Raw genomic sequence first — 14864 nt, 5'->3', positions numbered from 1 at the left:
ATTCAAACTGGGCATCTTCCAATGGCAGCTGGGGGATTTCCTGAGGCGCCGGAGCAGGTATGAGGGGCTCAGAGGGTACTTCGACCTCCGCGGACGGGCTCCTCCGGAAGTGGGGGTTGACAAACTCGGGGGGCCAGATGAAAGGCAGCCCATCCGGAGTGGTGTATTGGGCGAAGAGATCCGCGCCCAGTGGTGGTACTGCAGCAGCAGGGGGCGCAGGTGGGTTGGCGGCGCCCGGGGGCACGTGACCTTGCGACCAGGCCCGTGCTGGTTGTTTCCTGGTTGCTCCCAAGGGCGGTACAGCAGGTGCAGGGGGTTCCGTCGGGGCAGCGGCGCCCGGGGGCGCAGGATCTTGCGGCCGGGCCTGCGATGGTGGTTGGCTGAGCACGCCCGGGGTCAGAGGGCACGGCGTGGGGCGGGGCTCACCGGCAGCGTCGACGGCCTGGGGGCCGGTTGATAACGGCGGGGGCACGGTGTCGACGGCGGGTCCCGGTGCGTTGGGCTCCGTGACGGGGTGCAGGGACAGGTCGGCGGCCTCAGGATTCAGTGCAGGGGCGTCTCCGTTACCTGCCTCTGCTGTCGCGGCCTCCTCCGCGGTGTCGTCCTCGGCCTTCACTGCCCTCGGTGGCTGGTGCGCTGCTCGTCGATGGCGCCTTCGGCTGCAGGATCACAGCCCGCCGGGCCACTTCCTTCTTCCATCCGGCGATCACGTCCTGCTGCGCCCGGACCATCCTCCGGTCCAGCTCTTCCAACGCCGCCCGTGTATATTCGGGGTCCTCCTTGGGGAGATGGGCTAACAGCTCGGTGAGGCTGCATGGTGGTGTAGCTTGCAGCAGGCCCTTTGCCAGGGTACCGGAACTGGTTTCTCCCTCCATCTCCGGGTGCGGCATGGCCAGACTGATCCAGACTGCGCCCTGCCCCACAGTTTTCTTCTCTCTCCGCCCCCAGAGGGGGTGGTCCTGGGGCATTCTGCTGACAATCACTTTCAGGGGCAGCCCCCCATGTTGATGGACATCTCCACTTCTGCATTCATGGCTGGTGGGGGCGGGCTCCTTTTTTGGCGCCATTCTGGGACCTGGCCCACGATGGGAGGTGGCTTCCTGCTGTCTTTTGGTGTGCACATAATGGCGTCCGCTCTGCCAGGGCGGGAAAGACGGATGAAGATGGCGGGAAACGGTCCAAGATGGCGTCTGATGGCGGGAATCGGCTTCGGATGGCGGGAAATGACTCCGGACGGCGGGAAACTTCTTTTTAAGGTACATGTGCAATTTTCTTCAGGCACGCAATACCCGCTTGTGGCGGGTTGGTAATGATCCTGCCGACTACGCCAAAGCTGACTCGCCCCCTGGGCCGTGGGGCACGCGGATCCGGGCGATAGGGGAACGATGGGGGTAGTAGTAGTGGCGGCCCGGTCCCGCGGCTCAGGGTGGTCAGGCCAATGGTAGTCTGCTATGCGCTCCAAATAATGTCCGACTACGCCACCCGTGGATTGAGGTTATTAGGAACCGCCGCTGCAAGGCAGTCCGCTGGGGCTGATGATGGGTGCAGCTGAGGTGATGTGACTCCCCACGGGAAGAGTGCAGCCCCAGGGCAGTGTAGTGGATGTTGGGAGTGATGGTAGTGCGGGTCCCGGTGCTGATAGTGCTGGAGGCGCGAAGGAGCACACAGACAACAAGTTACAGTCCAGGGTCTTTACTCACAGTTCGTTTGTTCCAGGTCACTTCGGCCAGCAGTGACCGCCCGAGCCGTGCTGCGTCCACCAGGCGAGGGGCTCGGTCAACTCCCAGGCAGTTCAGGAGCATGGCACAGGACCCCCTTTTATCCTTTCTCTGGCCTGCCTCACCAGTGACCCACTTTTGTCCAGCTGCCGCGGACCTGTGCGGTTAAACGTGGGCCCCGTCCTCCGCTGTCCTATATGGTGCCTTCCTAGCAGGTTTGATGAGGTGTCGCACCAATATATGATCACGACGACCGGTCTTTGGCTGAGGGTAGTTTCTCCTCCACCAACTTGGGATCCGGTACCCTTAATCTGCCTGACCCTTCACCCTGGATTCTCGTGGGTTCTTAGGGTCCCTTCCACCTTCTTGTTCCTGAGCCCTTCTGTTTCTCTCTCTCTTCTCCTTCTTTCCTGTTCTGTCTTCTCCTCCTTCCCTTGGCCTCTTCTCCAGGCCCACTTCTCCTTCTCCTCTCAGGCCCCGGCCTCTTCCCTAGGCCTGCCTCTGGAGCAGCACTCAGCCTGAGCTGCTGCTCCCTGTCTTCTCCTCTCCACAGAACAGAACCTAGATCTAAGATGGTGCCCACCTTTTATACCTCCCTCTAGCCATGAGCCCAGGTGACCAGCAACCAATGGGCTCCTTCCTACACTCAGGAACCGCCCCCTATCTGCCCCTACAGCACTGGGTGTTCCACCCCTCCCTCCCCACTCCAGCAGGGACATGGTCGGTCGTGCCTGCACTTCTGTCTAGTGGGAGCACCGTTGAGTTGTCCCTCGGAAATGGGGTGTGTGTGCTGTATGCAGCTAACTGAGCCCTGGTTCATACTCCATCCTTACCCGGGAGTGGAATATCACACCTCTGGACTGAGGTGCAATACCCCTGTAGCGGCCGAACCCTCGGGGCGCTACAACTGCTTTGCACACTCTTGGCATTCTCTTGATGAGCTTCAAGAGGTAGTCACCGGAAATGGTTTTCACTTCACAGGTGTGCCCTGTCAGGTTTAATAAGTGGGATTTCTTGCCTTATAAATGGGGTTGGGACCATCAATTGTGTTGTGCAGAAGTCTGGTGGATACACAGCTGATAGTCCTACTGAATAGACTGTTAGAATTTGTATTATGGCAAGAAAAAAGCAGCTAAGTAAAGAAAAATGAGTGGCCATCATTACTTTAAGAAATGAAGGTCAGTCAGTGCGAAAAATTGGGAAAACTTTGAAAGTGTCCCCAAGTGCAGTTGCAAACACCATCAAGCGCTACAAAGAAACTGGCTCATATGAGGACCGCCCCAGGAAAGGAAGACCAAGAGTCACCTCTGCTTCTGAGGATAAGTTTATCCGAGTCACCAGCCTCAAGAGAATGCCAAGAGTGTGCAAAGCAGTCATCAAAGCAAAAGGTGGCTACTTTGAAGAACCTAGAATATAAGACATATTTTCAGTTGTTTCACACTTTTTTTTGTTAAGTATATAATTCCACATGTGTTAATTCATAGTTTTGATGCCTTCAGTGTGAATGTACAATTTTCATAGTCATGAAAATACAAAAAAAATCTGTAAATGAGAAGGTGTGTCCAAACTTTTGGTCTGTACTGTAGTATAATACATTCCTCATAGGCCTCTATAGTATAATGCACCCCTATAGGCCTCTATACAATATAATGCACTCCCCATAGGCAGACTCTATTTAGTATTATGCACTCCCCATAGGCCACCATACAATATAATGCATTCCCCATAGGCAGACTGTATATATTATAATGCACCACCATATGCCTCTATAGTATAATGCAACCTCATAGGCAGACTATAAATAGTATAATACACCCCCATAGGCCTCTATATAGGATAATGGACTCCCATAGGCAGACTCTATATAGTATAATGCACCCCCATAGGCCTCTATCGTATAATGCACCCCCATAGACAGACTCTATATAGTATAATGCACCCCATAGGCAGACCCTATATAGTATAATGCACCCCCATAGGCAGATTCTATACAGTATTATGCCCCCCATAGGCATCTATAGTATAATGCACCCCCATAGGCCTCTATAGTATAATACACTCCACATTGGCAGTTCTATATAATATAATGCACCCCCATAGGCCTCTATAGTATAATGCACCCCCATAGGCCTCTATAGTATAGTGCAACCCCATAGGCCTCTATAGTATAATGCACCCCCATAGGCCTCTATAGTATAATGCACCCCCATAGGCCTCTATAGCATAATGCAACCCCATAGGCCTCTATAGTATAATGTACCCCCATAGGCCTCTATAGTATAATGCACCTCCATAGGCCTCTATAGTATAATGCACCCCAATAGGCCTCTATAGTATAATGTACCACCATAGACAGACTCTAAATAGTATAATGCACCCAATAAAAAAAATAAATTCAATACTCCTCGCTCCCCTGCTCCTCTGTGTGCCCCTTCAGGACATCAGATGCCAAGTGATGACATCATCGCGCTCGCTGTTAGTATCTAAGCGTCAGTGATCTCAGACGCAGAGGGATGGGAGAGGAAGCGTCATGCAATGAACTTGCAGTGATGAGTAGGAGGCCCGATGCTGGCACCCGGGGCCCCCCGCCGGCACCGGGGGCCCTACTCTCCTGCTCAAAGGCTCCATAGAGGCCGCTTGGCAGTGCAGAGACATAAAATCTCCCTGCTCTGCCCTAGAGTGTAACTGTATGGGCGTCATACGAGATCATGATTTTCACTACACATAGCAGTGCTTATGCAGTGCTTTGTATAATACAAGTGATCAGATGATTGTGGCTTCAAGTCCCCTGAGGGGACGAACAAATACAGTAAAAAGTGAAGAGAAAAAGGTTTTAAAAATATGAAAAGAATATGTAGGGGAAAACTACTGTTTGGGCGAATGGCAGGGCACAGAAGGGAAGGAACGTCTGTTGACTTTTTGAAATTACAATTTGCTGGAATAATTAGCAGACGCCATGTCGAGCTTGGAAAGCTGCTTATGTGCCTAAATACTGTAGTTGAGAAGTTTATAACGTTGAGCCGTGAAATTAAAAAACCACATTTTTTCCACAAAAATGCTTTTTAGCCCCAAATTTTGCATTTTCACAAGGGTAGTAGGAACAATTGCATCTTACAATTTGTTGTGCAATTTCTCCTAAGTACACCGATATCCAATATGTGGAGGGAAACTACTGTTTGGGTGCACAGCAGGCCTTGGAAGGGAAGGAGTGCCATTTGACTTTTTGAATGCAAAATTTGCTGGAATTATTAGAGGATGCCATGTCGCACTTGGAGAGCCCCTTATGTGCCTAAACAGTGGAAACCCCCCACAAGTTACACCATTTTAAAAACTAGTCCCCTCAGGGAACTTATCTAGATAGGTGGTGAGCACCTTGAACCCCCATGTGCTTTACAGAAGTTTATAAAGTAGAGCCGTGAAAAAAAAAAAAATCTAATTGTTCCAACAAAAGTGTTCCCCAAATTTTTTATTTTCAAATGGGTAACAGGAGAAAATGGACCCCAAATTTGTTATTCAATTTCTCCTGAGTACGCAGATACCCCATATGTAGGAGAAAACTACTATTTGGGTGTACGGCAGGGCTTAGAAAGGAGAAAGGAAGGATTGACGTTTTGGAACGCAGACTTTGATGGAATGGTCTGCAGGTGACCCCAATTTGGAAACTAAACCCTTCAAGGAATTAATCTAGATGTGTGGTGAACACCTTGAACCCACAGGTGCTTCACAGAATTTTTACAACATTGATTTTTTCATTTTCACAAGGATAGCAGGAGGAAATGGACCCCAAAATTGTTGTGCAATTTCTCCTGAGCATGCCAATACCCCATATATGGTTGAAAACTACTTTTGAGGCACAGCGCAAAGCTAGAAGGTAAGAAGCACCATTTGGAGTTCAGCTTTTGCTGGACTGGTTTGAGGGTGCCATGTCACATAGGCAGAACCCCAGAAATGACAGAACAGCAGAACTCCCCTTAGGAGACCCCATTTTACAAACTACACTTCTCAATGAATTCATCTAGGGTTGCAGTGATCATATTGACACTACAGGTGGGTCGCAGAATTTTATACCATGTGGCAGTACAGTACTGATTAGCAATGCGGCAAGACTTGAGAGGGACGGAGCGCTATTTGCCTGCTGGAGTGCATATTTTCCTAGAATAGTATTAGGACTCCCTATACAGAGCCCCTAAGTGCTAGATCAGCAGAATTCCCCCTCAAGTGACCCAATTTTGGAAATTATTCCCCTTTGGGAATTTATCTACAGGTGTAGTGACAATTTTGACACCATGGGTGTTTTCCAGAAACAAGCAGCAGTGGATGTTGCTGAGTGAAAATTTCAAACTGCCGTTGTATTGACCAGTACATTATAGTGATCAGTACGTTGTAGTGCCCAGCTCATGGTTCTGGAAATATGTGACGCGCCCCCTGGGCCTGTGCTGTGCAGGGGAACCCGGAACCGGGCCTGTTGTAGGATGCTGGGGGTTGTAGTCTCCGTGTGGCGGTGACCCGGTCCGTGCCCAGGGTGGTCAAACCAGTGGCAGTCTATTTGTATTGTAATTGTCCGACTACGCCACCCGTGGATTGCGGTCAGTGGGGACCGCCGCTGCGCTGCAGACCGCTGAGGCTGATGTTGTTTGCGCAGCTGAGTATGGGATAACTCCCCACGGGAGAAGTATTGCCTCAGGGCAGCTAATGTGAGAGATGATGGGAGTGATGGTATGAGGGTCCCAGTGCTAATGGTGCTGGTGCGGCAAGGAATCACAGAGACGTGAGGTGCAGTTCAGGGTGTAGCGTCGGCGTCCCTGCCTCCTGCTAGGCAGGGACGCTGTTCCCCTCACCTCTCTGCTCCGTGCCCGGCGGCTTCCTCCCGCTCTGCTTGCAGCGCCCGCTCTCCCCCGGTCACTGTGCTTAGGGCGCGCGCGCGCGCTCCCCCTCTCTTAAAGGGGCCGCGTGCGTCGCCCTAAGGAGTCCCCGGCCAATGGCCGGAGGATCCCTCCATATATAAGGCACCTCCTCCAAAATGGAGGTGCCCGAGCAATGTTGTTGCACTGTTCACTACTCTGCTTCAGCCCTCAGGTCCCGTATTCAGTTACCTGCCAGTTTTCTGCCAGTTTGCTGTCTGATTCCTGTCTGTTATCCGCTTACCTGTTTGCTAGCCTGAGGTCCGACGGTCTGCCTTCCGACTCCTGTCAGTCTGTCTATGGACCAGCTAACCCGCTCACCTGGGAGCGCTCATCTGCTACCTGCCTGTTAGCCTACCTGGAGGCTCCGCCGTCACATGCTGTGACCACCTGCTTATCCAGAGACTCTCGCCTGCTCACCTGGGAGCACTTATCTGCCATCTGCCCGCTAGCCTACCTGGAGGCTCAGCGGTCACAGGTCGTACCTGCCCGTTTACCCAGAGACTGTCCCGGTCACTTGCTGTGACCTCCTGCCCGTTCACCCAGAGACTGTCCCGGTCACTTGCCGTGACCTCCTGCCCGTTCACCCAGAGACTGTCCCAGTCACTTGCTGTGACCTCCTGCCCGTTTACCCAGAGACTGTCCCGGTCACTTGCTGTGACCTCCTGCCCGTTTACCCAGAGACTGTCCCGGTTACCTGCTGTGACTGCCTGCCTGTCTTCCCTGGTCGCCACCCGCTTCTTTACAAGGACCGCCCCCTTGTATAAGTTGCTCAGAGGTTCCGCCTCCCAGACCCGTTACACTGGGTCTTTACTGATGGTACAAGGCAGACCCTCCCGGGAGTACTGGCTAGTATAAGGGGCCTGGTCAGTCTGCGAGCAAGCAGGAGTTCCCCTGGCCAGGTGGAGTTGTAGGCCTCCCCGTTTATCTTCACTCTTCCTGGCTACCTTGCTGTCAGCGGTTACAAGTAGCCCACGTCCCTGAGTATACCGTGTGGTGCTCACCCGTATGGCTGGTGACTTGGGGCCTTCTGTTAGCCTCCGCTCCTGGATGGCGGCGCTGGTCCCTTCTTTGTGACTGAGCCTCCGGGCTTCTATGGCCAGAGGACCTGGAATCCCCTGCCGGCTGGTTTCTGCTGCTGGGTATATATCAGTCCCCACAGCCTCGGACTCCTGTGTCCGGTTTTAGTAACTTCAGCCAGGGCGAGCTATATCTCTGCTCACAGCCCCTGGTCTTCTGCTGCTGCTCCTACAGAGCTCCTGATGTATCTTTCCCTGTCCAGGCTCTGACTACCCTAATCCCGCCCCAGACCCAGTTTATAAGGGCAGATTCCTCCCCTCCCAGGTCTGGGTGGGCCGTGTTGCATGTTTAGGGCTCCTGACCAGAGAAACCTCCCACTTGCTCTCAGACATAATATCTCTATTACTGTGGTAACCAGACTCCTGGGGTGCCACATATGCACCAGTAAATTAGGCAGGCTTTCATTGCTGCAGAAATGCTAAATGTGGTTTAGGCATACACTGGTGCTCAGAAGGTGGATAGGGGGGGGCATTTGGATTTGGGAGCACAAAAATTGCTGAATTTCTTTTGGAGAGCAAGGAGCCATTTCGCTTTTACAGAGCCTTTGTACTACCAGTAACATGCAAGCCCCTATATTTTCAATAATAGATGACGGACCTGAGTGGGGGCTTTTTTTGCTTGTGGATTGAGTTGAAGCTTTTATTGGGAACATTTTACATAACATTTTGGATCACATTTATCCTGCGCTCTATGATGAGCACTTACTTTGGGGTTTCCATCTAAATCTCTGAGTGACGTAATTCAGATGAAACCCCCGAGGGATCCATTCACTATAATGAGGCAGCAGAGTTACTCTGGACTCTGTCTGGCCTCTGTTTAGCGTTGCCCTTCTTTTCAGAGGTGCACAAAATTGTGGTAGACTGCGTTTTTATGCATGCCTAAAAAGACAGACACCGTCGGGTCACACGTCAGACAGCGTCCACAGTGCCTCCATCTGCCTCATTATAGGGAATCTTCCACCGGGGGTCCCGTCTGAATCATGTATTTCAGAGATTTACATGAAAACCCCAGTGTAAGCGCTCAGCGCAGGATAAATGTGCGCCGAGCCATACTGCAATCTTTGGGAGGCAGAATGAACAAATCAACAGCAGATGAAGAATTGGTATTATTTATTTTTTACGCCGTTTATCGTACGGTATAAGTGATTAGACAACTTTATTCTTCGGGTCGGTGCGATTACAGTGATACCGGATTTGTAGGGGGTTTTTATGTTTGGCAGCAGTCACACACTAAAAGACACTTTTTTTGTTGCAAAAACTAGTTTTTGCATCACCATATTTTGATAGCTATAATTTTTCCTTACTTCAGCTGACAGTCATACGAGGGCTTGTTTTTTGTGGGACGAGTTGACGTTTTTATTGTTATCAGTTTCGGGCACATTTGGGTATCATTTTTTTATTGCTTTCTATTCCAATTTTTGGGAGGCAGAATGAACAAAAACCAGCAATTGAGCAATTGCTTTTTTTAATATAGTTCCGCGTGTGGTAAAATTGATAAGGCAGCTTTATTCTTCTGGTCAGTACGATTACAGCGATACCACATTTATATAGTTATTTTTACGTTTTGGCTTTTTTATGCAATAAAAACTATTTTATAGAAAAAATAATTATTTTTGCATCACTTTATTATGAGAGCTATAATTATTTTATTTTTCCGCTGATGGAGCTGTATGGCAGCTTGTTTTTTTAGGGACAAGATGATATTTTCAGCGGTACCATTTTTATTTACATGCGTCATTTTTATCGCATTTTATTGCACTTTTGGTTCAGCAGTGTGATGATAAAGCAAGCATCGTTTTTTGTTCACTGAAAGGGTTGACTAGTGGAACAGTTTTAGTCAGAATCAGCTGACATCAGTCGGCGATCGTCATGACGATTGCCTTGACAACCCCTGTGCGTGGGCTATCGCCATGATGTATCCATATGTCCAAGGTCGGTAAGTACTAGGCAACCTGGCCGTATAGATACATATAAGGCCTTGAAGGAGTTAAACATGTTGGCTGATCCATCATCAGCATGTATCAGACACTGGATGTATGATTTTAACCATTTATGCTTGACTCTGAAACACTGCAGCTTTTCAGAGAAAACATAGTTTAATCCCTTAATGAGCGCCGTAATGCATTTTCATGGCAGCAGTTAAGGGTACTTATTCTTCAGCGCTGCTCTTTCACATCGCTGATGAATAACAGTGTAGCGCCCCCTAGCATTGGAAAATATCCAGGGGTAGCTGAGACCCTGAAGATCATGATCAGGGCCGTTTTTTCTGGTCCCCCATCACGTGATCGCTGATATTCTGTGAATAGCGGAGATCACGAAAAAAAAAAGTGTGCCGCAGTTACAATGATTTCGCTCTCCTCTGACATGGACATGTCTTAGGAGACAGAAATTAAGCTCCCCGAACCCTAACTGGTACGTCCGCCGTCCCCTAGATCTCCAGATCCGTCCCGTGGCCCTTTGTCATCTTCCTGAAAAAAAAAACAAGGCGGGCGTATGCGCAGTGCACCCGCCGAGATCTGCCGGGTAGTACCCGGCAACAATGGGGAATTTTCCCTATTGGTTCCTTTTGAACCAATACCCTTGGTCACCCCCTTATAAAATAAAAAATATATATTTTTTTCCATTGTTTGCAGTTAGGGTTTAGGGTTAGGGTTAGAATTAGGGTTAGGATTTGGGTTAGGGTTGTATTAGGATTAGGGTTAGGGTTTTGTTAGGATTAGGGGTAGGGTTAGTATTAGGGGAAGGGTTAGGATTAGGGTTATAACCTCATAAAGTAACAGTGGGCAGAATTGTAAAATTTGGCTTGGTCATTAAGGACATACTTGGTTCCGTCACTAAGGGGTTAATCGCGGTCAGGTACCGGGACAGACAAGGAACTAGTCAGGCAGGCAGGTCTCTGCCAGATTGCCATTGAGCGATAGATGTCTCTCTATTAATGTATTCTGGGAGAGACCTGTCACTCCAGAGCAGCGGGAGGGGAAAAGCCTGTCTGACTAGGTTCCCGTGCAGCTCAGTCCGCAGCAGCTTTTAACCAATGGATCAGGCAGCAAGTATCTGCTGTCAGGTTCCCTTTAAGAAGGCATAATCTGTATAGAATTTATGACTTTTTTACAACTTTTATTTAGAAATGCAGTCATAAATATGTCATTCCTGAAGCTAAAAGCTGACCTCACTCTCTTTTTTTGGAAAGTGTACTAAAAACTGGTGTAGAGAACAGTGTACAACAATACATTTGGCTTTGGCATTTACGACAATGAAATGTTGGATTTTGTTCAGAAATTTTGTCACAATTGCAATAATAAATGTCCTCCAGGGTCTTCTGGTGTCCATTTGGCAGGAAGAGGCACAAGGCATCAGTGAAGTGAGTGACTAGAGGTGAAGGAGGAGGAAGAAATGGAAAGCGGAGGGTGGCAGTGACCGTGTTCAGCTAGAGGAACCTGCAGTACTAGTACCAGAACTTATTTAGCCATCATAAGATGGACCACTGGCCAGAAGAGATTTTGGGGCAAAAGAAGAGTGGACAGAGAGGGTATCTGTCCTGGGATCTGACTACTACATTGCCCCATTCCCAGAATCCTTCCTGAACAATATAAACCAGTCTGTTAAGAGTTGCACTTTGTAACCCGGCAAGCATTTATCTCCTGCAAGTTTACTGTTGTGATGTGTTTGTTATAAAGCAATTGCAGTTATTAATGAGCTGTCCTTAAAGAGACACTACCCATGTCAATAGGATCTGGACTGGAACTGTATATGCCACTGTTTGTCCTGGGGCTATTTTCTTTGCTGCTTTTCAGAAAAACAACAAGCCTGTTGCACACTTGCAGTCAATGTAAATTGGGATCCATGAAAGGAAGTGTCTTAGTGGCCACTGTGACCTACAGAGACGCAAAGCATTTTCCCACAAAGTGACTTGTTCTAGATGTACTGACTACAGATTTGTATGTCAAACCTGGAGAACCCTTTTAACTTTAAAAATCTTAGGTATTGTTGAAATACAACCATTACAGATCGCCAGTGAATAGGGTGTCTAACGATACGGCTATAGAAGCAATAAACCCAGGAGATTCATGGAAAAATAGTAAACTGATAGGGTTTCAATCCCACTGGTAAATTCGAAGTCAGATGGGTATCATGCCAACGTTTTATTATTGAGGTCCAATGTGTAATCTATCAGATACCTATGATTGTTTATACGTTTCAATCTTGCCCTTAGGCCACAGTCACACATTGAGTATTTGCTGAGTTTTTTACATCACTATTTGTAAGCCAAAAACCAGGAGTGGGTGAAAAATGCAGAAGTGGTGACGTGTTTCTTTTACTTTTCCTCTGATTGTTCCACTCCTGATTTTGGCTTACAAATACTGATGTAAAAAATTCACCAAATACTGAACATGTGAACGTGTCCTCAGAGAGGGCCTATGAACAAAAATGTTTGTAATGTTTTTTTGCTTGCTGTAAATGTTGCTGTTCTCCTGAATCTGGGTTTGTTAATATTTTCTTCATGTGCCTCTCTGTTCCTGAGATATGGCCCCCCTATACTCTATATGTAAATATAGTCTTGTTGGCTATGTGGGTGTGGTTATCCAATTTTTCTCCACATGAGTCTTCTTGATGACCACACCCAGTTGCCTAAAAGACTAGATTATATACTGGAAAAACTGGGCTGTTTCTCACTAACAGAGAGGCACAGGAACAAAAAATAAGCAATGCCAGAATCAAGAGAACAGAGGCCTTATATATCGGAAAATGTTAAAAAACACTTTACATCTCCGTTTTAATCTGAGATCATACAAAACACATGAATTCTTGGTCAGGGATAGGGATATTTTAACAGTAATACATCTTAATGGTAACAATAAAAGTTAAATATTAATAATACATATTCACATTCTTTATCCCCTTCTTTCCCCTTTCCCTTAATAATGGTTTATGGTAAAATACATTTCATGTTTACCGTCATTTCCATGAAACCACAGTAACTTCTGATGTATTGCTGAAGCTCATCACTAGTTTTGTTGCTCTGGAGAAATGTACACCTTTAGAAAAATATATTGGTTATTATTATCATTTTTCAATATCTAGTTAACAATCGAGAAAGCAAGACTATATGTTCATTGTCTTAAAAGGAATGTCAGCAGGTTTTTGCTATTTAATCTGAGAGCAGCATAATATAGGGCAAGTGACCCTGATTCTAACGATGTATCACTTAGTTTACTGGGTGCAGCAGTTGTGACATAGAATTTTTAGATGTAGAATGTAGCAGAGCTGAGAAAGCTAACCCCACTGACACTAGGCTCTCTATGTACATTGTCTATTGACAGCGAGCTGCTTATTTCAGGAGGGGGCATGGTCAGACCATCACTCATATGAGCTGTAGCTGCTGTAGTCCAGGAGTGATTATCTCCTAGTGATAAAACCTTCATTGTAAGTAAACAACAGCAAACAGCCAAAAAAGTGGCACATTGCTGAATTCAGTGTCTCAGCCTCTGTCTTCTGCTGTCTGCAGATTGCATAGCAAAAACCTGCTGACAGATTCCCTTTAACACACGGTGATGAGCAAAAGGGTATTAATGTTTGAACTTTTGACTTTCAGGCTCCATATCTCACCATTCACTACTGCTTCAAATGTGCGGCTACCATCATTATATAGACAATCATCTTGGCTATCTCATACATAAATTTGACTTGCAACTATTTAGCATATAATTCGTTATGCAGATTCTTGTCATGTCACTGCATTGTCACTGTTTTGCTCCTGTTGGTGGAAAAATCTTTTTCTTCCTGTATACTACAAATCACCTGTTCTCACATTCCCTAATAGCTCAGAGTGTTAATAGGTTGATTCCCAAGCGAAAATTCACTGGTTCATATCTAGGAGCATCCATGAAGAATATTTCCCATGAAAAGAGAAACAGCATCATCCAGCTCATCGACAGCAGTCTCTCGGACAAGAAAATTGCCAAACTGCATCATGTGAGTGCCATGACAGTTGGAAGAATACGAAAAGAAGTCCGTCCATCCATACAAATGCCAAGAAGTGGACGTCCAGGCAAAATATAAGAGTCAATAAGTCGGTTCATCACAAGGTCTATCAATTCTGGGCAACAAACACGGCAGTGGAGGTGGCTCGTATGCTTCTTAATAGTGAGATCACATGTGCAAGCACTGTGAAAGGCACGTTACACAAGTCTGTAATGGTGGTTCGAAAAAAGGTGAAGATTAGAAGCCTCGACTTCAATATCGTCATATGAATCATTGACAAAAATTTGCAAAAAAAGTACTAAAAGTGGACAATAGAAGAGTGGAAACACGTGATTTTGAGCGATCATATGAAAGTCGATAAACTAGGCTGTGATGGATGCAAATAGGTCTGGAAGTAATAAGGGAAAAGGGGCTAATGGATCGAAAAATTTAAGGAACTGTCAAGTTCGGTGGAGGAAGCCTGAAGATATGGGGCTGTTTCACAGCCAAAGGCATTGGATAATTGACCAGGATCAATGGTGGTGGTCTCATTGCTGAGCTATATGTGAGTATACTACAAGACAAGTTACTTCGTACACTTGAGTACTATTGATATGAAAAGGACCAATGTGTTCCAGCAGGACAACGACCGAAAGCATATGTTGAGAATGGCAAAGAAATGATTAATTGACAATGAAGTGTAGAGTTGCTGGATTGGCCCTCACAGTCCCCAGACCTCAACCCAATTGAACACTTGTGGGTATACATACCCAAGTGAGTCGACCAGTATGCACCAACTTTGGGAACATGTAAAAGAGACCTGGGATCAGATTTCGGTCAAGACAGGTAGTGTTGGAAGCTAAAGGTGGATTTACAAAATAATAAAAATTACAATTTTAGATTTTTAGGAGCAAAACAGTAACAATGCGTGACATGACAAGAATCTGTATAACTAATCATATGCTAAATAGTTGCAAGTAAAATTTATGTATGAGGCAGCCAAGATGATAGCCTATAAAATGATGGTAGTCTCACGTTCGAAGCAGTAGTGGATGGTGAGATATGGTGCCTGAAATCAAAAGTTCAAAACATTGTTACCCTTTTGCTCATCACTGTATTTCATATGTAGCAACATATAGAATCACTCCATAATATATGGTCTATAGCAGGTATGGCAGAAAAAGCCATTTAACACTTAGGAAAAA

General features: G+C 47.1%; 1 protein-coding gene across 3 annotated transcripts in view; it reads right to left on the bottom strand.

The window, feature by feature from the left end:
• The window catches only part of LOC141265877 (baculoviral IAP repeat-containing protein 1-like), a 220595-nt gene that overhangs the window by 94051 nt on the left and 111680 nt on the right, over positions 1 to 14864 (bottom strand). For all 3 annotated transcript variants that reach the window (XM_073679547.1, XM_073679538.1, XM_073679555.1), the window contains one exon: positions 12653 to 12734. In XM_073679547.1, coding sequence (XP_073535648.1) covers positions 12653 to 12734 — 82 coding nt within the window. The remainder of the gene's footprint in view (positions 1 to 12652; positions 12735 to 14864) is intronic.

The sequence above is a fragment of the Phyllobates terribilis genome, unplaced genomic scaffold, assembly GCF_046119375.1.
Source record: "Phyllobates terribilis strain yellow unplaced genomic scaffold, ASM4611937v1 Scaffold_1__5_contigs__length_1240528914, whole genome shotgun sequence".
NCBI classification, from domain to species: Eukaryota; Metazoa; Chordata; class Amphibia; order Anura; family Dendrobatidae; genus Phyllobates; species Phyllobates terribilis.
This window is presented reverse-complemented; position numbering and strand designations above follow the sequence as displayed.